The sequence below is a fragment of the Myotis daubentonii genome, chromosome 3 (genome assembly GCF_963259705.1).
Source record: "Myotis daubentonii chromosome 3, mMyoDau2.1, whole genome shotgun sequence".
NCBI classification, from domain to species: domain Eukaryota; kingdom Metazoa; phylum Chordata; class Mammalia; order Chiroptera; family Vespertilionidae; genus Myotis; species Myotis daubentonii.
Genome location: NC_081842.1, coordinates 398,986 through 425,728, shown reverse-complemented (window position 1 = coordinate 425,728; position 26,743 = coordinate 398,986). Strand labels below are relative to the sequence as shown.

At 57.5% G+C, this 26,743-nt stretch overlaps 2 protein-coding genes across 2 annotated transcripts in view; both read left to right on the top strand.

Moving 5' to 3' along the window:
• LOC132229156 (keratin-associated protein 27-1) overlaps positions 1-26,743 on the top strand; it is a 350,231-nt gene that overhangs the window by 115,699 nt on the left and 207,789 nt on the right. The gene's annotated exons all lie outside the window — the stretch shown is intronic.
• The window catches only part of GRIK1 (glutamate ionotropic receptor kainate type subunit 1), a 106,071-nt gene that overhangs the window by 13,488 nt on the left and 65,840 nt on the right, over positions 1-26,743 (top strand). The window contains exons 2-3 of the mRNA XM_059685904.1: positions 18,210-18,377; positions 20,270-20,527. Coding sequence (XP_059541887.1) covers positions 18,210-18,377; positions 20,270-20,527 — 426 coding nt within the window. The remainder of the gene's footprint in view (positions 1-18,209; positions 18,378-20,269; positions 20,528-26,743) is intronic.

Sequence of the window (26,743 nt, the reverse complement as noted above, 5' to 3'; positions counted from 1 at the left end):
ATTGATTTTTACAGAGAGGAAGGGAGAGGGATAGAGAGTTAGAAACATCGATGAGAGAGAAACATCGATCAGCCGCCTCCTGCACACCCCCTACTGGTGATGTGCCCGCAACCGAGGTACATGCCCTTGACCGGAATCGAACCTGGGACCCTTCAGTCCGCGGGCCGACGCTCTATCCCCTGAGCCACACCGGTCAGGGCCACTGTGACTTTCTTGTCTGTGAAACGGGACTGATGGCCGTGAGCTGAGCTGGCCTCCCTCGTGGAGGGCAAGGAGCCCGTGGCCAGGACCACGGCTAAGGGGACAGAAACATTACCTCTGACCGTGTTGCTATTGCTTCCTTTGCAAATAACTCTGTGGTTCAGAAGGACGTTTCCTTATCTGCATCGTGTCTTAGTCCATCGGGCTGCTGTCCCCCTATACCACAGGCTGGTGGCCTGAACCCTCAGGCCTGCCGATCACAGTTCTGGAAGCTGAGGGTCCGGGGCACAGGGTGCTGGTGAGCATCGCTGCCCGGCTTGTCCACGTCCACGTTTCTCGTTTCCTCACGTGAGGGAGAGAGAACGGCAGCCTCTTTCTCTTCTTAGCCCATCGTCCCCCCGGGGCCTCATCCTCGGGACCCCGTGCAGCCCAGGGATCTCCCACGGCACCCCCTCCAAGCAGCACACGGCGGGGTCAGGCTGACCAAGCATGAAGTTCGGTCACAGACATCGAGTGCGTCGCACCCAGCAAGTCCAGGGGGCAGCTCGCGTCCACGTTCTACCTGTTTCCGAGCTGAGAAACTTCAAGATGAGAGAGAATGAGTGAAATACCCAAGGTCACGACCCCGTCAGGGATAAGCCAAGATTGCCGAATTGGGGGCAGCTTTTTATATCGTATAAAACGCCAAACCCCTTGGAAGAAGCCACGTAATAAATATTACAAATGCCGCACATTCTCGGAACGTTATTCACATAGAGCCGTGGTCGGCAAACTGCGGCTCGGCAAACCGCGGCTCGCGAGCCACGTGCGGCTCTTTGGCCCCTTGAGTGTGGCTCTCCCACAAGATACCGACTTCTGCGCATGGGCCACGAAGTTTCAATCGCACTGTACGTGCGCGCCCGCACGTGGTATTTTGTGGAAGAGCCACATTCAAGGGGCCAAAGAGCCGCACGTGGCTCGCGAGCCGCGGTTTGCCGACCACGGACATAGAGGGTCAAAAACCCCTAAATTTCTGATGCTCGGCGCAAACACCTTTATATTCCCGAGCACCAGGGGTTCCGAGGGGGACCGGCTTCGCTAAATCCCCTGTGGCACCAGCTTCGGGAACCCCTGCGGGGCCTTACCATCGTCGCCCCCGCCCCGGGGGATGTGCAGTGAGAAGGGAACAGACACCCGGTCCCTGGGGGAACTCCCTGGGAGTTCACGCTCCTTGTTTTTGATAAATTGAAGAGGCTCCCAGGCCCAGGCTCAGGGCTGCGGATTCCATTCCAGAAGGCGCTGCCTTTCCACAGAAGATGAGTCAGGGGAGGAAGGGAAGACGCCACTTGGAAACGAGATCCCTGACGGAACAAGAGGGTCAGTCGGAGCTCAGCGTGATGACCGCCACCCAGGGGTGGACGCGGCTCTTTAATCCGCGAGGAGCTTCCAGCTGGGAAGTGTTCACTCCTTTCGCTCCCGTCGCGTCGCTCGCGTGGCCGGGAAACGCACCGCGTCGCCCTGCTCCGAGGGGCGCGGCTGCCCGGGGCTCTCAGAGCAGGCGCCGCCCGACTCGGCCAGAGGAAGGTCAGGGCGATATAATCAACTAGCAGAACTGCAGCCGCAGGGCAAGCCAACATACCTTTAAAAATATATTTTTATTGATTCAGAGAGGAAGGGAGACGGAGAGACAGAAACATCAATGATGAGAGAGAATCACTGATCAGCTGCCGCCTGCAGGCCCCTCACTGGGGATGGAGCCTGCAACCCGGGCCTGTGCCCCGAGTGGGAATCGAACTGTGACCTCCTGGTTCATAGGTCGATGCTCAACTACTGAGCCACACCAGCCGGGCCCAACATACTTTTATAAACTGAAAAATAAGTTTCATTGGGATCAACAGAAGAAATCGAAAATAGGTCCAGACCTGTATGTGCGTCCTTAAACACATCGTCTCACTTTTCATTTTCATAAGGTTTCTCTAGCTGGCACAATATACGTTAAATTCACATAAAGCTGTTCTCATTATCAATTAGCTCCTAGTGTCAATACCTGTTGTAACTGTAAGTACCTGAGTGGTATCTGCAATCACATTGATGAGTTTCTTTCTAATCATATCAGCAAACGTATTATCCTTTGCTTTCTCCTATTCGTTCGCTTTTGTTCTCTCTCCTCATCTCGGTCCTTCCTGCTTTCACTGCTGTCGTACAGGCCGGTCGTCAGACACCCACCCTCCCGACACGGCGCCGTTCTCGGATTCTGAGTTAATAAACCGGAATAGTAATGCCCAGCAGTGAGAGGCGGTTCTGCACAACCTTGTGGAGTCCGGCCAAATGCTTACATCTGCCCGAGAGCTGTGGGCTGCGTTTCAAGCCCAGCGCACGGCGAAGCCGGATTGTCTCACGGACTGAAATGTGACCAGCCCAGAGGAGCTCCCACCCTCCACCGAGGCCTCCTTCCTGCTGGTGCTGCGTTTTCTCGTGTCGCGAGGGCTTCTCCTTGACGTGCTGGGCTCCTGGCACCCAGGCCGCTGGCTTCCTCGGGCGCTGTGGGACGTGTGGTCAGCCCACTACTTCACAGGGCATTTCCTCCAAGTGCCTGGAATTTGAATGTGGTTTTTTTCAGTGATTCATCCTTGAATCTCTTGAGGGATAAACATGATGCGAGTAGGCCTGTGGTCCCTGATAGTTTCAGTAAAGGGACAGCTGCTTCCCTGTCACTCGGGCCCCCACACTTCTCTGCGGGTCCCCTAACAGGAGAATAAATGCCTCTTCCCTTTGCCAACCGCTCAGGATGCTCAGCTTGGAGGACTGGACCGTCTCCAAGTTAACAAAGTCACTGCTAGTTCATTTATTTCTAATTCTTATTGCTGAGCGTGGATTTCAACAAACAAACTAAAGCGATTTTAATTTTTTTAATATGTTTTTAGTGATTTGGAGGGGGGGAGGTAGAAGGGGAGGGAGAGAGAGAGAAACATCGATATGAGAGAGAATCATGGGTCCGCTGCCTCCTGCACGCCCCCTACTGGGGATGGAGCCCGAAACCAGGGCACGTGCCCTGACGGGGAATCGAAAAGGTGGCCTGGCCTCTTGGTGCGCGGGAGGACGCTCAACCACTGAGCCACCCTGGCGGGGAGGCTAGTCTAGAAGGTATTGACTTCGGTAGCCACAAAAAGCATGCCTTTCTCATAGTATAGCTTCTCCTCACAGTCATATTTTAGTCACATAATCATGTGTTAATGACTGTCAAGATCTCTCAGAAAATTCACTTGTTTTTGTTGCAATAACCATTATAAACCCTAACAGAATAGCTGATAATTTGATTGATATTGTATAGAGCAATAAAACATGAGGTGAAGCAGCTAATAAAATCATTTGTCATGATCTTGGAGTCTTTAAATATCTTTGCAACACTTAAAGAGCACTACTAAATATTGTATTTGCCATTTTAGGAAGATTTGATTAACACAATGGGTAGCTTAGTACATTAGAGCGGACACAAATCCTTTTTAAGGGGGGCTGTTTGTTAGACAAGCATTTCCCTGAAATTGCGTACAGACTCAGACAAGGGGTTTTTTAATGAAATTTAAACGCGGCTGGTGGGCTTCAGTGATCGAGGGTCAACCTATGAACCAGGAGGTCACGGTTCGATTCCGGGGCAGGGCACAGGCCTGGGTTGTGGGCTCCATCCCCCTGTGGGGCGTGCAGGAGGCAGCCGATCCATGGTTCTCTCTCATCATGGATGTTCCTCTTTCTCTCTCTCCCACTCCCTTCCTCTCTGAAATCAATAAAAAACACATCTGAAAAACAAACAAATACGTAAATGAAATTTTATTTTATTTTTTTAAAGTAAGGGTTTTTGGTGTATTTTTATAAAGATTTCCTGTGCCTAACACTGAAAGTTTGCAGTGTATCTAGGGGAGAAATGCATCTACCAATGGTACTTTATGGAGAAAAACCTTGAAGAGTGTTTACCGTTTCATTGACTAACCTGTGAGCAGAGGTCACACCTGCAGTAAAGGTCACTGACAGCAGAGAACCGTATTCATGGCCTGCGGTTCCCCATTCACGGGGAGCGAGGGGAAGGCTGATTAGAACTGTTCGCCTGAAGGCATAAATGGGTAAACCATGCCGGTCACAGGCTGAGCTGTAAGGCCCTGGAAGTACGTACCCTTTATGTTATAACGAATCACGTTGCCTGGACACCCTAAGATGCAGGTGCCTAACAGGCCAGCTAGCAAGGGACATGATTTTAAAAACACCTTTGGGAGCTAATTGTGAGGAATAGCCTTTGGTTTCTAACTTGCCTTCGGGGGAAGGAGTAGGGGGGCAGCCCCTGGAGCTAAACGCGGCTTTCCGCTTCCTTCCCCGACTTCGGGGATTTGGGCACCCAGAGGGAACCTGGGCGGGGCTGGGGGAGAAGGGAGCAGATGGGGGGGCGGGGAGGGGGAGAATAGGTCACAATAGAGAGTGGAAGACGGTGGAAAGGCAGGCCGGTGTCCGGGAAATGGAGGTATTTGAGGGTTAGGGAGATAAGTGATGATTTTGATTATAGGTTTTACTTAATCGAGTTGGACATGAAGGAAACCTGCATAAACCCATGGAACAGAGCAGCCTTGTCCCTTGGTCGTCTCCTGGTCTGTGTAACTTGGCCAACAGAGTCCAGGCCTCTTAAATCCATGCCAACCCTTCGGGCAGGGCTGCGGGGTGGCCAGCGCCCAGCAGAGGGGAACGCTCATTGGACAGACCAGGCCACAGGGACCACTGCTTCAACCTGTGTCACGTGCAGAGGAAGATTCTACATCCCGGAAAGGTGTTGTTTTAGGTGAAAAGGGGTCAGTTTTTAACCAAAATATAATTGTACATCTGTTTGGTTATATTTTACTAGAGGCCTGGTGCACAAAATTTGTGCACTGGGGTGGGGGGGTCCCTCAGCCCGGCCTGCGCCCTCTCGCAGTCTGGGACCCCTCAGGGGATGACCACCTGCTGGCTTAGGCCTGCTCCCCGGGGAATTGGGCCTAAGCTGGCAATCAGACATCCCTCTGGCAGCCTGGCAGCCCTCGGGGGATGTCCACTTGCCAGCGGGGAGCAGACCTACCCTGCAGTCAGACATCCTTAGTGCTGCTGAGGAGGCAGGAGAGGCTCCCACCACCACCGCTGTACTGGCAGCCGTCAGCCTGGCTTGTGGCTGAGCAGAGATCCCCCCTGTGAGAGCGCACTGACCACCAAAGGGCAGCTTCTGCATTGAGCGTCTGCGCCCTGGTGGTCAGTGTGTGTCATAGTGACCAGTCATTCCCAGTCTATCTGCTGTTAGGGTCAGTTTGCATATTACCCTTTTACTATATAGGATAGAGGCCTGGTGCATGGGTGGGGGCTGGCTGGTTTGCCCTGAAGGGTGTCCCGGATTAGTGTAGGGGTCCCACTTGGGTGCCTGGCCAGCCTGGGTAAGGGGCTGATGGCTGTTTGCAGCTGGTTGCACCCCCTTCAGAGTGGGGGTCCCCACTGGGGTGCCTGGCCAGTCTGGGTGAGGGGCTGAGGGCTGTTTTCAGGCTGGTGGGCGACTGAAGCTCCCAGCCTCTCCTTTTTTCTTTTTATTCTGGGATTTATTTACCTTCTATAACTGTCACTGGAGCTGAGAGCCGGCTCCAGCTCTGAGGCCACGGCTGGCTGAAAGCAGGTACCTGGGTTTGTTTAGCTTCTATAATTGAAACTCTGTTACCATCACTGGCCACTCTAAGCTCTGAGGCTGTGCTGGCTGAAAGCAGGTACCTGGAGTTTATTTAGGTTCTATAATTGCAACATTGTTGCATCCGGAGCTCAGAGCTGGGCTGCGGCAGGCAGGGAACCTTGGCTTCCTCCATCACTGGAGCAAGCAAGCCTCCTGTTCGCTTCAGCTGCGTGGCTGCCGGCCGCCATCTTTGTTGGCAGTTAATTTGCATATCTCACTGATTAGCCAATGGGAAGGGTAGCAAAGTTACAGTTAATTACCATGTTTCTCTATTATTAGATAGGATAGGATTGGTTTTCAACACAGAACAGACAGGCACAGTTTCTAACACTGAAATAAGAACTGAAAAATAGCCCTGGCCAGTTTGACTCAGTGGATAGAGCGACGGCCTGCAGATCCCGGGTTCAGTTGGTCAAGGGCACGCATCTCAGTTGCAGGCTCCTCCCCAGCCTGGGCCCTGGTTGGGGCGCACGCAGGAGGCAATCAATTGATGTGTTTCTCTGATATCGATGTTTCTATCTGTCTTTCCCTCTCTCTCCCACTCTCTCTAAGAAATCCTCGGGTGAGGATTAAAAAAAAAGAACTGAAAAATGACTGCTGTTCCACACTAAACTGCCGTTCTCCTTGGAAGCTGCGTTCTTGAGCTCAGCAGCAGATTCTGAGCCCGTGGCCATGGTCGTGGCTGTCGCTGTGGCTGTGGGGATGGGTCTACCCTTTAGCTCCTGCCTGTCAGCATAGCTCTCACTCTCATCCATGTCCAATGCATCTCATCATTTATTTTCTACATAATGAATTTTTTAAATGTGTGGTAACGGTCTAATTGCTTTAAAATGCATTAGCTTAAAATTCTCAATTGCTTCTAATTATAATATAATTTAAATATATATTTAGAGCGACTAAAAATAATTATTATTAAAGGCACTGAAAGCGTTTGCCTCGGATTGTGATTTATAGCGCAATCAGCTACTTCCTTTAACAGGATAAGCATCTAATTATCAGGTAATGAGGTGAATACTGTTGTAGAATCTACCGCATAGATTCTGTTATAAAACTGAGAAATTTTACCTGGGACCTTCTTAGGGTGGGACACACTTTGGTTTCCATGACTCATTAATTAACACACACACACAAAATACAAAATAGGAGGTAAGAGCAGTGAAACTTTTACAGAACTCTGAATTTTATTTTCAATTCTCAGTCCTTCACTAATGTGAGTTATAGTGAATCGTTTCCGTATAGAAATTAAACAAAAGGCCTCAGAGATTACCACATTGCAATGATGCAACCTTACAGCAAGTGGGTTGTTTGAAAAGCGTGGTGCTGTGCGTGGTGCTGGGATTCAAGGTGGCGTTTATTTGTTTTGGTTTTATTTTATTTTGTGGCATCCTGGATTGTTCCCAAGGGAGAAGCCAAGGTTTTCAAATCCGCAGAAAGTTACCGCCCCGGAGGCGCCGACCTCACTCTGCTCAGTTCTGACGGCCGCTGGCGCCCTGTGAAGAGCGCTGCCGTCCGGCTCGAACTCCCGCTGTGGCAGCCGGGCCTGAGGACCGCGTCCAGGGCGGGCTTTCCCTTCTCATAAAGACACCCCCCCCCGCTCCCCCTGATCGAAAGCTGGTCACCTGCCACAGACCCCACCCCAAAGGCCATCACACGGGGGAAGGCCCCCACATGTGGGTTCTGGAGACGCACGCACTCAGCCCTCCTCCGTGATGACTTCTGAACATACTGGAAAGCACACTGTAAAGGTACAGTTAACTTCCTTTTCATTAAGAAGCCAATTATTTCAGAAAACACCCAGGTCGGGAAGCCAGCAGCTGTGCTGTTTTCTAGGCTGTAACCACAGGGTCTCAGGCTCCTGGGTTAGCGCCCGACTCCAGACCAGCTCGCCGTGGGGATCTGGACACACGGGCTGACCCGACCCCGCGTCCCGCCTGCCTGGGCCGCAGGGTTCTCAGCCTGCCAGTCGCCCTCCGGACTTTCCTGGTAGATCCCTCACCCACAGCTCCGACCAGACCTACGTCTTCAGGCCCCAGGCTGCGTCTAGAACGTTCTAGCCTCACGAATGGCGATGGCACGAGTCCCTCCCTGTACACCTGCCCTGTGTGACTGCAAACGGTTCTCCTCCGACTTGTACAATCGCACCGGCCCATCAGCTGTAGGGCAGGTTTTCTTAAAACATATGGATCTTATTGGTTTCAGAGAGGGAGAGGGAAACAGAAACATCAACGGCGGGAGAGTCATGGATCGGCTGCCTCCTGCACGCCCCCTACTGGGATCGAGCCCACAACCCGGGCCTGTGCCCTGACCGGGAATCGAACTGTGACCTCCTGGTTCATAGGTCAACACTCAACCCCTGAGCCACGCCGGCCGGGCCATATGGCAGCTTTATTCAAGCACCAGAGGCCTGGTACATGTATGCGTGCACCTCTGGGGTCCCTCAGCCTGGCCTGTGGAGATCGGGCTGAAACCAGCTCTCTGACATCTCCTGAGGGGTCCCAGATCGCAAGGGGGTGGTTCTCGGGTGACGCACCCCGGAATCGGGCTCCCTCCTCTCTGGCTCTGGGTGCGTCACCCGGGAATGGCAGCTGCCAAGTCACTGCAGTTCGGCAGCTTCTGCGTTGAGTGTCTGCCCCCTGGTGGTCATTGTGCATCATAGCTACCGGTCGGATGGTCGGATGGTGGAACAGTCGCTTAGGCTTTTATATAGATAGACAGATAACGCACTTACAGCACACTGACCTGTTCGCATCATATGGATAAGTCAGAGTCTTACCAGTCTCCCTCTGTGCGTCCGGCTCAGTCCCGCCTCCCGCCTCCCTCCCTTGCGGCTTCCTGATGCCTCGGAAGAATGAAGGAGGGGGATGGGCGGCTCAGGTTTACAGCCGAGGAACCTAGAGGCAGAGACTCTGAGCCTGACCGGGGTCCCGGGCTCTCTGCCCAGCGTCGGCTTCTCCCTCGAGCCTTGAAGGAGTCGAGCTAATTCACGCCAAGCCCTGGACCCACGTTCTTCGGTGCAACGCGGACTCGAATCACTTCTGCAACTTTCTGCTTGGTGTTGGCTTTCACACGAACGGAAAACTTCCTCCTTATGCAGCTAAATGATGGCTGAGGTTGACCATTGATTAAGTGAAAAGGTGAGCCACGGGGTAACTAATTGTGTGCGGAACGAGCTTGACCCACAGGGGAACCCGCCTTGGAAGGACGGGTCGGAACGAATCGATGGTCCATTTTCTCCCGTTCCCTTCGGTTACTCGACTGAATTCCCGCTCCTGCTTCTCGAGACTTCAGGATCATATTTCACTGTCAGACTCATTCCATGTCAATTTCACGTCGCGGCCGCTCCGATGAGGACACACGGCTCTTTGTAATTTAAGCCTGCGTCCCCCGGCTTCGGGCCCCGGCCGCCCGCGCGGAGCTGGGCTCTGACAGGCGCTCGCGTTCCGGGTCACTAATGACACTTCAGGGACAGCTTTGTGCTGGCCGTGCGTCGCTGAGACGGGGCAGGAGCAGAGAGGGAAAATGACCGGTCGCGGCTGAGTGTGCGTGTCCGGGGCAGAGGAAGGGCCTCCCCCACCCGGCTTTACATCTATTTCTCCTCCACGAAGGCAATCCGAGTTTTAAGGCGATTTTTTATTTTAAAATAAAGTGATAAAAGATTTTACCTTTTGCCTCTGCTTTTGGGACCCAGGGACTCAGGGTCCCTTAATAACAACCTCCTCATTAGGAATGGGGGGTGTGGGGATGAGGTGGAAGGTGTAGGGGTGAGATGTGGGGTGAGGTGTGGGGTGTGGGGGTGAGGAGGGCACATGGGGGTCAGGTGGGGGCTGTGGGGTGAGGGGGGATGGGGGTGAGGTGTAGGGTGTAGGGGTGAGGTGTAGGGTGTAGGGTTGAGGAGGGGGGTGTAGGGGTGAGGAGGGGGGCTGGCCAGGTGTGCAGGGTCACTCTGCTGAGCCCCTCAGCTTTCCAGCGTCTCTTCTCGGGGGGCCACAGCACGTCCCCAGTTGAGACCCAGGTGGCCAATGGTGACATTCGATTAGTGGGTTCATTCATTCATTCGTCCACTGAGTATCCATTATAGTAATAAGACAAGGGATACAGCCCTAGCTGGTGTTGCCCAGTGGATAGAGCACTGGCCTGTGGACTGCAGGGTCCTGGGTTCGATTCCCGGTCAGGGCACATGCCCGGGTTTCGGATTCAATCCCCCATGTGGGGCGTGCTGAGGCAGCAGATCCATGATTCTTCCTTCCTCTTTGTTTTGTTTGTTTGTTTGTTTGAGATTTCCTTCTTTTTATTATCTTTTTTTAGCATATATTTTTATTGATTTCAGAGAGGAAGAGCGAGGGAGATAGAAACATCAGTGATGAGAGAGAATCCTTGATTGGCCTTCTCCTGCACTCCCCTTACTGGGGATCAAGCCCACAACCCGAGCATGTGCCCTTGACTGGAATCGAACCTGGGACCCTCCAGTCCGCAGGCCAACACCCTATCCACTGAGCCACACCAGAACGAGAGGAGGAGGGGAGGCCACAGCGGCCGGGACGTCTCTCTCTTCATCTCTGGATAAAATCAAAACACACTGATGTAAGCTATGACCCTGGGGACTCGCACGCACCCCCAGTGTGCGAGTCCGGGGTCGGTCCTAACAGCCTCACGCTGTGACCACCTCTTTACAAGCACCCGCCTGTCATCAGCAGGAACGGCGTCGTGTGCTCAGCGTCTGGCAGGAAGCGCGATGGGAGCACCTCCCAGGCCTGTAGGCAGAGGTTTCGGGACAGGACCATTGTGACAGCAACAGGCGGGACTCAGGCATCATCGGCCACGAGCCCTGGCCGGGGAGGAGAGCGCTGAGCCAGCAGCGGTTCCGGGGAAGATGGAGGCGGCCCCGTGCTGACACCAGGGCGACTGAAAGGCTGAAACAGGTTCCCGGTCAATGTCAGTTAATAAACTGAGAGAACTGGCCGCCCAAGACCAGCGGGTGCATCTAGAGTGAACGGGAAGGTGCGCCGCGATTTGCAGAATCCTTGTCCGTCCTGCGCCCATGTCCCCGTCGCGTTCCGTGGGGAGGAGGGACGGCCGGTGGGACCTGAGAGCCAGTGTTCCCGGAGCACGCGGGGCGCGGCCTGGGCCCTCGGGTCCCGCAGACCCTGCCGGTGAGGGGACCGATCAGGTGAGGGGGAGCCGGGGCTGCAAGGACGGCTCCCGGTGGACACGCACGCAGTCCTGGCACTAACCTGCGAGGCGAGCGCGTGGAGGGACGAGGGATGGAGACCCAGCCTTGTCGGAGCTTCGCCATCGTGGGCCCCTCTCAGATCCACCCACACACGCGTGTGACCGTGCGGCACAGACGTGGGGACGGCGTCACGAGCAGTTCCCACCCAGCAGCCCTGTTTTCTCTCAGGAATTTTTTCGATCAGGAAATAGTCTCACACGAAAGCATCTCCTCGGCGATAGAGGGAAGGGGAACGGACCAGAAGGAAACGGCTAAGGAAAGCTTCGAAGCTAGTGGATGTCGGAGAAGACAGTCAGGGTGGGCCAGACGCTGTCAAAAGCCAAGAGAGAGAGAGAGAGTATGAGGGACCATTTAGGGGGCTGGGTGCTCCTTCGTCTTCATCCAACGCAGGGCGATTTGTAGATTTCATCCTAAAATATAAAAGTCAGTTGAGAAATTCCTCGACACTCCAGCTTTCTTGTTGTGAATAACAGTAATATAATCCCCCTCATTGTATCGAGCGCCTATTATCTACGATTCCGAGAGTTAATGAGAATGTGCTTTGAAATATTTTCTCGTTAATCCTCGAAGGCCCTCCCACAGGAGACGAGCAGAAAGGATTAAGGATGAAAACGCCTTGACCAGGAGACCGCGGGCCTGCCTACTCCCCGGCGAGCGTCCACGAAACTTTAAAGCCATAAAAGATGCACAAGTAAATATTGATCCTGGCCGTGGCACAGGGAAATGCCGACTTAGCTCTACGAGCTGCGCCTCAGAACTGTTTGGCAAGTTCTTATTCCAAACATCCCTGAGAGCAGACCTTGGGGGGGCCTTCTGGGAAGGCCTCGTTCGGCGTGAGCTGGGCTGTATGGGGAGCCTGTGTATTTGCACTCCTCGGAGCTGGCTCTCCTTAATATGCAGGTTATTAAATCGATTGTAATTCATCATGTCGAGCATATTCCTGGCTTAATGATTCCTCCAGGAAGCATCGCTGATGAGCCGTAATTATTTTCCAAAAGTTAAAAGAATGATCAAACTTTAACTCTTCTATGCACGGATGTGGTCAAGTGAAGACTTTTCCAAAAGGTGACACATTTTTTAAAAAAGAAACCATGCTGACCTGAGCTTTTAACCCGGATCCCAAACGAACCCCGAAGGAGGTCGTAGGTGGAGTGCGGAGATGCACGTCCAGTTTAATAGCATCGGGTGCCCCTGGGTGTCCCCCCAGACCGCCCTCCCCAGGGCAACGCAGCCACCACGAGATGTGGCACCAGCAACGTGGGCATAGAAAGCAGCACGGCCCGGCCACAGGGCTCAGCGGGTGAGCGTCGACCTAGGAACCATGAGGTCAGGGTTCGATTCCCGTCAGGGCACAGGCCCGGGTTGCGGTCGCGATCCCCAATGTGGGGCGTGCAGGAGGCAGCCGGTCCATGATTCCCTCTCATCATTGATGTTTCTCTCTCTCTCTCCCTCTCCCTTCCTCTCTGAAATCAATAAATATAGATAAATAGATAGATAGATGATAGAGATATAGAAATATAATAAAGAGGCAATATGCAAATTGACCCTCACACCATCACAATATGGCAGCACACAGCAGGGGCGGGGCAGCGGGGGCACGGGGGTCCAGGCATCCATGTTGCCCGGCTTCTGCTGGGGTTTCCGCGGCCCCATGGGACCTCTCGCTTCCATAGCCATGGGATCCGATCCTATAAAAACTCTTCTCTGGATCTAGTCTATATCCAGACCCGTCCGACTGGCTCTGGTTCCGTGCAGGACCCGACTAACCTACATGGGGAAATCTGTCTCCATCCACCTCTTTGGTTCTGAGCCCCAGTGGGGGGCGTGCAGGAGGCAGCGATCCATGATTCTCTCACCATTGATGTTTCTGTCTCTCTCCCTCCCCCTTCCTCTCTGAAATCAATAAAAACATATTTTAAGAAATAAAGCAGCAGAAATGTGATCAGATTTAGACCATAAATGTGATCCTGGTGTGTCACAGAGATGGTGGAGGCGAGACTGGGCTTAGGGAAAGTGAGTGAAATATGGAGGAATTGTGAAAGGACGCAGCCACTGCTAACACAGTCACAGGCTGGAGCAGCCGCTCAGGTCTGCATGGCTGAGGGGAAGATACTGACCACAAATGTAAATAAGAAACGGCGTATCTTAACCTAAAGTGATTGCATTGCCCGTAGTTTATTTCGTGTAAAATAAACGCGCCATCACTCCCCTCCTCGGTTCGCCAGCATTGTAAGAAGCGACTATACTGTTGGCAAAAGAAGATGAACGGAGATGGAAGGTGGCAGTTGCTCCCCTGGGTTGAGGAGCTTGTTGTTGCCGGTGAGCCGGGCACTTTCATTTCTTGGCATCGCCTTTGGGAAGCAACGCGAACGCAGCGCTCATCAGGACAGCAACCTGAAAGCATGCATTTCGACAGAGGTCCTGGATCAGTGTTCAGTTATGACATTTCAATATATTCTAACTAGAGGCCCAGTGCACGAAATTCACGCACGGGGAGGGGGGTCCCTCAGCCCGGCCTGCACCCTCTCCAATCTGGGACCCCTCTCGCGATCCAGGACCGCTGGCTCCTAACTGCTCGCCTGCCTGCCTGCCTGCCTGATCGCCCCTAACCCCTCTGCCTCGGCCCCCGCCGTTTTGTCTGGAAGGACGTCCTGCCACTAGACACGCGTGTGTGTCGCTGGCGCCTGTGCACCAGGTGTGCGGGTAGAACATCGCCCGCTGGGCAGCCTGGTCTTGGGCCCCGAAGTCCCTCGGGCAGACACCAGGGGGCGCGAGAGGGCGCCGAGCCCACAGCTGCCCAGTGGCTTCTCCTGAGTGACCCCTGCAGGACCTGGCTGATGCTCACCTGGGCGGGTCAGTTCTCTCCTCTCTCCCTACAGGTGGCTGAGCGGCCGGGCCGGGAGGTCCGGGGGGAGGGGCCAGGAACAGCAGCGATGCTAATGGCCTTTCCTCGCGCTCCGCCCGCACCTTCCGTCCCCACGGGGACACCTGGGAGCCGGCTCGATGCCCCGAGGCCGCGGCCACGGCACCAAGGGCTTTCACCGGACGACAGGCAACGCTGTGCCTTTAAGGCAGGATCCCGCAATTCGCAGCTTTGCCCACGACGGTGCTAGACGGACCTCATCTCGTCGTCACCCTTGGAAGCGGTAACAGGAGAGACGGCCGTCACCATCTGTGAGGTCCTGGCAGGGACTCGATGTTGTTCTGGAATTTGCTCCAAACCCTTTAATTCAGCAGCAGCCACTGGTCTCCGCGGCTCGGGCCAGGATCCCGAGTGAACACAGCCTTCTTCACTAAAAGGACGTAAAACCCATAAAAACAGGAGGACGGGCCCATGGGGGGCAGACACGGAGCGGGGTGTGGGCGGAAGGCGTGGCCGGGGCTCACCCCTCACTCCCGCGTGGGTGGCGTGTGCCCACCGGGCCAGGAGCATCGGGTCCCGTCGGCCTTCAGAGCCGCCAGCGATGGGGAGAGGCGGGAGAGGACCCTTGAGGGGGGGGGCTCTCGGGTCCGTCTGCACGCGGCGGGAGCAGAAGGACTTTGTGAGGAGCTGGGATCTGAGGAGCCGCCACCTAGGACGGGAGAGCCGTCTGCTGTCGGGACGGCTAACAGGACGAGCTCGGCGTTGCCGGGACCCAGAGGGGCCGAGGTGCTAAACGGGGCACAGAGGGCCGGGCAGGTGGCAGTCATGGCCGATAGAGCACAGCTGGGATCAGCCAAGAACCTGACACAGCCCATGGCACAGCCCTCTCACCTGCACCCTCTCACCCACGCCCACAGCCTCCCCGCCCTCTCCCCGCTTCCCCCTTCATTGCCCACAGGTGTCTCCTCACGTGTGGCCTTTCCACCTGTGACCACGTGACACCATCAAACAACAGCCACCTCCCAGCACCTCGACTGCTCCCCTCCCTCCACGGCTCTCACACACGGAGGCTTGGCCTGCTGTCTGCCCCTCGCTACACGTGAACGCTCCCTACACGTAAGTACTCACTACACGTGAACGCTCCCTACACGTGAACGCTCGCTACACGTGAACGCTCGCTACACGTAAATGCTCACTGCACGTAAACGCTCCCTACACGTTAGTACTCACTACATGTGAACGCTCGCTACACGTAAGTACTCACTACATGTAAACACTCACTACACGTGAACGCTCGCTACACGTAAGTGCTCACTGCACGTATCACGCAGAAGGGCAGGACTGCTCCCGTGTGCTCGCTGCCATGTCGTTACCGACAGGCGTTTCTCAGGTGGCGGATGAGCTGCCAGGTTAAGAGGATGAGTGAGCAGGTGGGTGCACACGGCCAGGTACACGCCTCCCCGGGAGCCTGCTGGGCGTATGGATGATGTTAAAGAAGCGATTTCCCTCGCGCGCCTCCGGAGAGCGAGGGCCCCGCAGGGAAGAGGCGGTACAGTCCTGGCCGTGGGCTCCAGCCGTGGAAGTCCCCCGAGCACCGCGTCGTGTGTGAACATTTACGTGACACCAGCCACAGAACGGACGCGAGTCCCTGCGGCTCTACCCTCCGCCTGACCCCCCCATGGACCGGCGAGGGGGGCGGCGCCCGTGGGCCAAAGCGGCGAGTGTGGCGCGAACCCCGAACGCACTGGACGCCAGAGGAAGACGCGCCAGTTATGTTGTGAGGACGCATGACGCGTGCCCCTAACCCAACGGCCGGCCGTCCAGTGTCACGGGCGTTTCTCGTGGCTGACCCTGCGCGTCAACGCCTGCCGAGAGGAGCGTCAGGGAGAGTCGGTCACACAAACAGGAACTGACTCCCCGAGAAGCCATGGATCTTCCGTTGGCCACCGGCCGGATCCTTTGGGAACTGGCCGGCATTTGCACAGGACGAATCCCCCTCCTCGCACCCCCACGTCACCCCGGAGTGAGTCATACCTTCGGGGAAGAGGGCCTCTGAGGACAGAGCTCGTCAAACGGCTCCGTGTGCCGGGAAGGGCCGCGAGCAGCCGCTGGTGGACACAGGCCCCTGGAGGCCGCGATCAATGAGGACCGCCGGCGACCCGCTGGGCCGTGAGCCCGCCTGCGCTGCTTAAAAGACCGTCTGTAAGGGCCTGCCGAGCCCAGACGCGAGTCACGAATATGGATTTGAAAGTGAAATGTAAACGGCAGGGAGGCCTCGCCCCTTCGCTCAAGAGGAAGAAACAGGCATTAACATCCACGCAGTGGCTGCAAAGCGCTGGCCTGGGGCCCTGAGATGCGCCCGTGTCTGGAGAGTGAGGAGGCCGTTCCCCACAGCCAGGCTCTGCCCCCACTCCTTCCTCCGGAGGCACTTTTACCCCGGGGTCCGGGGGCAGAGGGGGGACAGGGGCCGGGGGGCGGGGCATTTCTGTGCGTGAATCTCAGAGCCGGGATCAGGCTCACCTTCCAGTGAGACGGAGGGTTTTGCTGTGGGGACGCTGCGTGCAGGCCGGGCAGGCAGGGGTCGTGGGAGCCGGGTTCCGGTCAGGAGGACGCCCCACGGAGGAAACGTGCACCCGGGAGGAGGGGCTCCCACCCAGTGAGGCCCCGCAGCCCCTGCCCAGGCCTCTGCGTGGGAATCGGAGTTGCCTGCTCTTCCGCCCACTGTTCCAGCCCCTGGGCAGGGCCCATCCCCTGGGGGCTGAGCACGCGTGGACCATCGCTGAGCACACAGCCTTCTAACCACAGCGCATTCTTTGTTTTAAATCCTCCCCCAGGATGTTTCCCATTGATTTTAGAGAGAGCGGGAGGGAGGGGGGAGACAGAGAAACATCGATGTGAGAAGCACCTCGATTGACTGCCTCCTGCACACGCCCGACCAGGGCCTGGGGCGGGGAGGAGCCCGCAACCGAGGGACGTGCCTTTGGCCGGAGTCGGACCCGGGACACTTTGTCCGCTGGGCCAGGCTGGCTGGGCCACACGTGTGTCCTTTAGGAAGAAGTCAGCACATTGTGAAATGTCACCCCAGTTCGGGGGGGAGAACCTGGGTTTGGGGTGATTTAATGCTCCGGGAGCACCTGCCTTCGCTCCAGGCCCACAGGCCACTGAGGAGCCGAGAACAAGGGGCTCCAGGTGGGAGCCCCTCATGGGGGAGACGGGACCCGACAGGCTGGACTCCAGCCTCAGGCCCCGCCCCCCTCCTGCAGCCCAGAGAGGACCAGCACGGCATTTCCACGGTAACTACCTCATTACCTGTCTCCACGTCAGGGAAACGAGCCGGTTGGAAATGTGGGACTTGAAACACCGTTCAGACGGGTTCTGAGCTGTCTGAGTCGGGAGAGGCTAGTTCCTGTGTCCTGCTCGGTGGAGGAACGGATTTCGACGGAGACTGGGTGCTTTGGAGCAAGACTGAAGGTTTCCAAAAACCAGACGACAAGCCAACGCAGGCAGTGCTTGAACCGGCCCTTTGCAAAGCGTTCGCCTCAGACCCCAGGATTCTGAGCCCCCAGCCACAGAAGAGATGCTTCCACTCTGAAACCCTCTGCGGGGGGCTCACTGGACCCCTCAGCTCTCTGCACACCCCCTCACCCCCCGAATCTAGCAGGTCTGCTTCCGAATGCGAGGAGCTTGGTTCTCAGGAGACGGCTCAGGGTGTGTTCAGGCGACCACAGCAAGATTCGGGTGCAAATGCAGAAATCGCTGCCTCCATCACGTTCCACGGGGCCAACCACGGGGCCACGTTAGCCGTCCGGAGGCGCTGCACAGCCCAGCCGCGGACTTGAAGTCATGAGCACCCGCCTGGCGGTGGACCTGTGCGCCCGCCCAGCACCCCTGCTGATCGGCGTGAGCACCGGGGCCGGGACCAGCCTGAGCCGCCTGCGTTTATTCTTTTGCGCCTCTTGTTTGAATCATTTATATTCTTCTCTCTGAAAAATATACGTGGCCAGTTTGCTCAGTGGGTAGAGCGTCGGCCTGCGGATCAAAGGATTCTGGGTTGGATTCCCGGTCAGGGCACGGGCCCGGGTTGCAGGCTCGATCCGTGATTCTCTGTCATCATTGATGTTTCTCTCTCCCTCTCCCTTCCTCTCTGAAAGCAATAAAAATGTGTTTAAAATCCACGTGGACACTGGGACTCACGCACCTCCTTTGTCCCGCAGGCGGCATTTTTGAAACTGCGGAGAACGAGCCGACCAACGTGGAGGAGCTAGCCTTCAAGTTCGCCGTCGCCAGCGTCAACAGGAACCGCAGCCTGAGGCCCGACGCCACCCTCACCTACGACATCCAGCGGATAGCCCCTTTCGACAGCTTCGACGCCTCGCAGAGAGGTACCGTTCACACGTCCAAACGCCTCCCGGGCGAGGGGTCTGCTCGGTCCCTCCATGTGGCCCCGTGGCATCGCTGTGCGGAGGGGCCACCGGGGTCCCTGTGGGCGCTGGGGTCCCTGTGGGTGCTGGGGTCCCCATCCTAAGGGAGGCACCCGGCTGCGCGTCCCTCCGCTCAGCTCGCCCCTCGCACCCCCGCCCGGGAGGAAGCGGCTCGGCTGTGAGTGGAGACGTCGGGCTGGCCCTGCCTCTCGGCCCGAAGCCGAGATCCGTGTGACCGTGGGCGGTGCCGGCAGAGGAGACGTGTGGCAGGCCCGTCCTCGCCTCCGTCTCACGGGGTGCAGACCCCGGGCTGACCCAGCGCCCTCCCGGCTCCCCTAACCCCTTCCACGCGGTCGGTGACCGACAGTGAGTCGTTACGTTGTGCACCAGCCACTGGTGTCCCGTCAGATCTCTATCTCCACAAAAAGGGTAAAAATAAGGGGAAAAACGAACAAATAAATACAGCGGAGAACTTGGGGTCAAAGAAGTGGGTGTGCTCTCCGCGTGCCCCCACGTGGAAAGGAGAGCCACACCCACCGCAAATACAGGAATTAATTGGAATCAGATTAAATGATTAAAGGTTAAGCCGTGAGAAACAACCCCACCATCTGCGCGTTCGATTCCCTTTTGCCTTCGGACAGAAAAGTTTCTAAAAAGTAACCTAATTCCTAGGCAGGCGGCGAGGTTTCCCTCCCGGGAAGAGTTGGGTGGGGCCTGTTTTGGGGTCTGCTGATACCAGAGGGGACTCTGAGACATGGTCACATTTTTAAATTATGTTTTTATTGATTTCAGAGAGGAAGGGAGAGACATCAATGATGAGAGGGAATCATGGATCGGCTGCTCCTGCACGCCCCCCACTGGGGATTGAGCCCACAACCTGGGCCTGTGCCCTGACCGGGAATCGAACCCTGACCTCCTGGTTCCTAGGTCCACGCTCAGCCACTGAGCCACGCCGGCCGGGCCATAAATGAGTTGTTAAACACACGTTGACTGGGTTTTGGGCTGCACACTGGCTGGTGTGGAGCTGAGAGGGTGACGGAGCTGGGCCCTGACAGCCTCCGTCCTCTGAAATCCGTCGTGGACACAGCGTCTCCCAACGCCCTGTAGGTGCTGCTACTCGTTATCCTGTAATTAGCGGAGTGCCGGCACCACGGGGTGCTCTCTGGCCGTTTCCTGTAGGAGCTAAAGCACCTGCAGCCGCCCACCACATCTTCCCACTCCTGTGGCCACGCTGACACCGACGCTGCCACCGGCAGGCGACTCACCCCACTCACCTGGCGTCACTCACCTGGCATCACTCACCCGGCGTCACTCACCTGGCGTCACTCAGCGAAGGGCTGTAGACGCGCTGGAGGCTCCTGGTGCCCCTGAACCAGGCCAGGGATTTAGACTCCACCTGAGGTCCGGCCGGCGTGGCTCAGGGGCTGAGCATCGACCTGTGAACCAGGAGGTCAGGGTTCGATTCCCGGTCAGGGCACAGGCCCGGGTGGTGGGCTCGATCCCCAGTGGGGGGCGTGCAGGAGGCAGCTGGTCCATGATTCTCTCTCATCATGGATGTTTCTCTCTCTCTCCCTCTCCCTTCCTCTCTAAAATCAATAAAAATGTTTTTTTAAAAAGATAGACTCCACCTGATGAGGGGTGGGGATGTGAGGCCAGGGTCAGCTGCCTGCGATGCTCCTCGCCGGCCGGTGTTCCCATCCCCGGGCTCAGTGTCTGGGACTCTGGAGGCTGACGTGAGCCTGCAGGTGGCGAGGAGGCTGGGGGGGTTGGAATTTACATGAATTCACAGCTCTCTCTCTCTCTCTCTCTCTCTCTCTCTCTCTCTCTCTCTGCCCCACCACCCCCGCGGGCAGCCTGCGACCAGCTGGCCCTGGGTGTGGCCGCGCTCTTCGGCCCCACGCACAGCCCCTCGGCCAGCGCCGTGCAGTCCATCTGCCACGCCCTGCAGGTCCCGCACATCCAGACCCGCTGGAAGCCCCCCTCGGCGGACGCCCGAGACGCGTTCCACGTCAACCTGCACCCCGACCCGGCGGCCGTCGGCAGGGCCGTGCTGGACCTGGTCCTCCACTACGGCTGGCGGGCCCTGACCGTGGTGTACGAGGACGGCACAGGTAGCCCCGTGGACAGGCACCGGCCCCGGGGACTCTGGCCTCGCTCAGCAGGCGGTCGGGAGGGGGTGCTCTGACGGGGGGGAGGGGGGTGCTCTGACGGGGGTGGGGAGGGGGTGCTCTGACGGGGGGGAGAGGGGTGCTCTGACGGGGGGATGCTCCGGACAGCCAATCCAGCGTCTGTGGGGGAGTGATTTTCTCATCATTAATTTTTTAAAAGGATTTCTAAAAAGAAATGCCACCTTTTTGATATATAAGTTATCTAGTCAGAATATTACAGACGTCGCTTCATATACCCCACAGTCAGGCCTGGGCCAGGACCCCATTCCCTAAGCAATACAGAGGGAGTTCAGGACGACACAGAGTTCAACTCTGACCTGATAACAGTGTTTCATCCTCATGTCCCTTCCTCCCAGCACCCCACTCCCCGTCCCTTCCACCCAGCACCCCACTCCCTGTCCCTTCCACCCACCACCCCTCACCCACCACTCCTCGCCCACCTCGCCCACCACCCCTCACCCACCACTCCACGCCCACCGCGCCCACCCCCCCACCCACCACCCCTCTCCCACCACCCCTTGCCCACCACTCCTCGCCCATCTCGCCCACCGCCCCTCGCCCACCGTGCCCTTAAACCTGGTGCGGAGCCCAGCACTTCTACCCCTTCTCACCCCCGAGTGGCTGGGATGAGGAGCCCAGGCTCCCAGCACCCAGGAGCCGGTAATTTACAACTCACCTCCCCCACCCTCAGGGCGTCCTTCCCTTCAGGCACCGTGGCTCCTGGCCAGACCCCTGTTTCAGAATTCAGCTGAGAAACCCCTTCAGGCCGCTCCGGGCACAGGGCCTCCCCTCTGCGTCCTGGGGGACACGGGCCCTCTCCTGTGGGGAGTCTCGCCTCCTGTGATGCGTTTTCTACGTGTGTGAGGGTCTGCGCTCACATGTGCTGTTTCCGGGGTGACGCACTCACCACCATCCGTTTCCATCGACACGGTGAGGCCTGAGAACGTAGCTCCCCGATTGGGAAAGGCCTCCTCGCCTGCTTCGAGGTCCCCAGGACGAGGAGCCTGATGCGTGCGTGGTGTCGGGGTCCCGGCGTGGGGGCAGGGGGCCCACAGCTGAGGCCTAATGACCGGGACCCGGGTTAGACTCGGGGAAACCTGGCCCTTTTCTCTCGAACTCACGCTCACTAACTGCCACTCTCCCCATCCGGCCTGGACCAGCTGCCGCCCCAGGAGCCGATCTCTCCAGCCGGGTGCTCAGCAGCCGCCGCCTGGAGGGGTCCTTGAGGTCCCTCCCTATGCCCAGCACCTGTGACCAAGCTCAGGGCCCCCCAACCCGTTAACCTCCCTCTCCTCCGGCAAAACAGCAGCCGCCCGGCCTATTGGGGGCCTGTGCCCGGTGCACCGAGCCGTGAAGGCACACGGTGCACAGCACGCAGCACGGCAATGCACGCAGCACGGCAATGCACACGGCAGGGCAATGCACACAGCACGGCAATGCACACAGCAATGCACACAGCACGGCAATGCACACAGCAATGCACACGGCACGGCAATGCACACGGCAGGGCAATGCACACAGCACGGCAATGCACACAGCAATGCACACGGCACGGCAATGCACACGGCAGGGCAATGCACACGGCACGGCAATGCACACGGCACGGCAATGCACACGGCACGGCAATGCACACGGCAGGGCAATGCACACGGCACGGCAATGCACACAGCAATGCACACGGCAGGGCAATGCACACGGAACGGCAATGCACACAGCAATGCACACGGCACGGCAATGCACACGGAACGCAATGCACACGGCACGGCAATGCACACAGCAATGCACACGGCACGGCAATGCACACGGCACAGCAATGCACACAGCAATGCACATGGCACGGCAATGCACACGGAACGGCAATGCACACAGCAATGCACACGGCACGGCAATGCACACGGAACGGCAATGCACATGGCACGGCAATGCACACAGCAATGCACACGGCAGGGCAATGCACACGGCACGGCAATGCACACGGCACGGCAATGCACACAGCAATGCACACGGCAGGGCAATGCACACAGCAATGCACACGGCACGGCAATGCACACAGCAATGCACACGGCAGGGCAATGCACACAGCAATGCACACAGCAATGCTGTTGTCACTTAAGGGGGATCCTGGGAAATTTCATTTCTCTCTCTGTGTGTTTGGTTTTGTATTTTCCGGGGAAATTTCGAACGCCCTGGAAGGAGCGGGTCCTTTTTCCCAGGGTCCCCGTGTTCATGCCAATCAGCGTCTCTCCTGGTCATGCCCGAGAGCAGATGGGCAGGTGGCCCAGGCCAGGGCCCCGCAGTGGCCGCCGGCATTTCGGAAGCTCCCTGCCCGCGTGTGACTAACGGGCTCCCTGCTCCCCGGCACCTCCAACCGACGGTGTGGTTCCGGCTGCGTTCCCGGCCGGGGTGGACACGTGAGGCCTGTGTGATTTCACAGCTGCAGGTTTGCCTTGTTCTTTGTTTTTTAATGTTTTTATTCATTTTTTGGAGAGAGAGGAAGTGGGGGGGGGATAGAGAGATGGAAACATCGATGAGAGAGGATCACCGACCGGCCGCCTCCTGTATGGCCCCGACTGGGCCTCGAGCCTGCAATCAAGGATCGTGCCCTTGACCAGAACCGAACCCGGGACCCTTCAGCCCGAGGCCGGCGCTGTAAGCAGGGGCCCCGCCGGGCAGGCTGCCTCTTCCTTTAGGAAGATGGGAACCTGGGGAAAGCTGTGACCGTGGACCGGGAGGTCCCGCACCCCCTCCCTCCGGGCTCCAGGCTCTCGCCGCCTCGTCTCTGTGGTTCTCGCTGTGGAAACAGCTGCAGCGACTGGGACGGCGAACAGCACTTTGTTCCCCACGAGAAAGACCTTACGACACGTTCACCCCTAAACACAGCGTGTGTCCGAGAGGAGGACCCGCCGTGGTCACCGCACGACAGTCACAAACACGGACCACGGAACGCCGCCTGGCTGCGAGGCTCAGGGGTTGAGCATCGACCTGTGAACCAGGAGGTTGGGGCTCCATCCCCAGTGGGGGCGTGCAGGAGGCAGCCAGTCAATGATTCTCTCTCATCACTGATGTTTCTCTCTCCCTCTCCCTTCCTCTCTGAAACCAGTAAAAACAGTTTTTAAAAAGCCCTTTGAATTGTACCTCCCACCAGGCTGGCCAAGGAGGGGCAGGCTTCCTCCACGCAGACACGTGCTCGGAGGGAAGGCGAGCCCTGTCCCCGCTGCCCGTCCCCGGGACCTGGTCTGTCACCCCTCCATGGCCCGTCCTCTGCCCACACACACCCCGTGCAGACCAAGCCGAGGTGGGGCCCAGCGTGAGCTCTTCCGGAGGGAAACCGAGTCCGCGAGCCTGGTCGTGTACGGGTGCTCTCCCCGTCCTCTTGGTGATGAAATAACCGACTTCTGTGAAATGGCCGGGAGAGTCGCCGTCACCCTGATTCGGGGGGAGGGGGGGGCGTCGACGAAGCCTCTTTGCCAAGGGAAGGTCGAAGGCTTCCCGCTGAGCGAGCCCGTCCTCCGTTCCTTTCTGCAGTTCCCTGCTTACAACGTTAGTTAGTGAGCTACTTACTCAGTTAGTTAGTCAGTTAGTTAGTGAGCTAGTCAGTTAGTTAGTGAGCTAGTTAGTCAGTTAGTTAGTGAGCTAGTTAGTCAGTTAGTTAGTGAGCTAGTTAGACAGTTATTAAGTTAGCTAGTCAGTCCGTTAGTCAGTCAGTGAGCTAGTTAGTCAGTTAGTCAGTTAGTTAGCTATCTAGTTAGTCAGTCAGTCAGTTAGCTAGTTAGCTAGCTAGTTAGTAATTCGGTCAGTTGTTCCGTGATCTGAAGCCTCAGTCAGGAGCCGCCTGACTTGGTGACAAGAGCCTGGATTGGGCATCGAGAGGTTTAAGCCGGGACACGACCTTGTGCGAGCTGCCCTCTCCGTGGGCCCCGCTCACCGTCCCTGGAGTCAGGCAGCAGCCCAGGCCCATCCAGGGCGAGAGCCGGCGGCCAGTGTCCTGTGCGGCGTGAGGACCGGAGCGCCACGCGTCCACGCGCACCCTCGGCCATTAGCGGGGGGCCCGGCGCACAGGGAGCCCCCGGAAACGTTAGTGTTTCTAAAAGCCAATGGAGCGAGGAAGCGTTTCAGCTTTAAATGCCAAACAGATGCGTGCGCGTCAGCGAGACAAGAAGACACACGGGATTGGCGTTCCGTCCGCCACGCGAAAGAGCAGGCCCTGCAGGGCACACGCGCGTTTTAAATGCTTCCTGTTTCCTGTGAGGGCCACGCGGACCTCCCTGCGGTCCTGCTCCAGGGGAGTGTGTGTGTGTGGGGGGGGGAGGGGGAGAGAGAGATGGCGGAGCAGGAGGGTAGGAAACGCCAGGGGACGTGGAGCGGCCAGGAAAAGAAGAAGGAAGGATGGCCCTGGCTGGTGTGCCCAGTGGATAGAGCATCGGCCTGCGGACCAGAGAGTCCCGGGTTCGATTCCCGTCAGGGCACATGCCCGGGTGGTGGGCTCGATCCCCGAGGAGGCCTAGAGGAGGCAGGTGATCCATGATCCTCTCTCATCATTGATGTTTCCATCTCTCTCTCTGTTCCTCCCTCTGAAATCAATAAAAATATTTTTTAAAAAAGAAGGAAGAGTGGGGGGGTGCCTGTCTCTGAGTTCCCGTCTCGTCAGATAACGCAGCTGCACCTGTTCCCCGGCACAGCTGTCTCTCTGTGTGAGGGGGACGCTGACGGGAGGTGGGGGGCGGGCTCCCTGAGGACAGTGGGGTCCACGCCCTCCCGCTGCCCCAGGGCCCTCAGGAGCCACTGACTGCGGGGGCCTGGCTTCGCTCCCTTGCTCTGGGAGACAGCGGCGCTTGCTTCACGCCGGCCGTGAGGACTCAGGGGCTCCCGTCCTCGCTGGCCCTGTCCCGCCCTGAGTGCGCATCGGACAGGTGGGTCGGGAGGAGGCCGTGCTCCTGATTGGCCCTCAGCGCCTTCCATCGTGTTGATTGACTTGACAAGAAGCAGGTGCCAGGAGGGCAGCCAGCTCACATCCAGTTTCAGGCTGAAGCATTTAGGGGGTGCTGAGCGGGAGGCTCCGTGGGCTCCCGCCTCCTGCGTCCTCGCCCTCCCATTGGACTCGTCCGTCAGTGCCACCCGTGCCTGGTCCTGGAGGCACCTCTGGACGGGGGAGCCCGAAGGATGTGCCCTCGGGGGGAAGAGCTGGAAACCAGGAAGTAAAGGCCGGAGTGCAGCCGGGCAGGTGGCGTCGGGCCATCGGCCGCGTCTCCCACCGCGCACGCCGCCGTTTCCATCTGAACACGACGAAGCTCAGCGTTTCCAACGGTTCCCGAAGCCCACAGCTCCCGAGGGCACAGAGCTGCGTGATTTTCTTTTTAAAGTCAATTTTCCACATGACGGGCGTGGCCGGCAGAGTCCACAGCGCGGCCGAGGTAACGGGGAGCGGGGTGTGACCGTGCGTCACGCCCATAAGCACTTCTGTTAAAAACCGGCGCGGCCAGCCCTGCCCGGGGTGGCTCAGGGGCTGGGCGTCGGCCTGCGGATTGAAGGGTCCTGGGTTCGATCCCCAGTCAGGGCACTGGCCCAGGCTGTGGGCTCCATCCCCAGCGGGGGGCGCGCGGGAGGCAGCCGGTCAGTGATCCTCTCTCTTCACTGCTGTTTCTGTCTCCCTCCCGCTCCCTCCTCCCTGAAATCAATAAAAACATATTTTAAAAAACAACCAGAAGCCAGCGCCACTCACAGTCCTACTCGCGGGAAAGCCCACATCCGGCCAGCGTGGGCCGCGCCCTTCCCTACAGGCGGCAGGAGGGGGTTAAAGGCTGCTGTTCGCTTCCCTCGCCGCCCTCTCTGAGGCGTCTGTGGCCTCTTTACTTTAATGGAGAAAGGATTCCCCACGGCAACACGCCGCCCCGTCAGCGAGAGCCCAGGAGCCGCTTCTCAGGAGGTTCCGTGGGGAGGACGCCATCACTTAGGGCAGTGGTTCTCAACCTTCCTCACGCCGAGACCCTTTCATACGGTTCCTCATGCTGTGGGGACCCCCAACCATAAGATTATTTTCGTTGCTACTTCATCACTGTCATGTTGCCACTGTTATGAATCGTCATGTAAGTATCTGATATGCAGGATGTATTTTCATTGTTACAAATTGAACATAATGAAAGCATAGTGATTCATCACAAA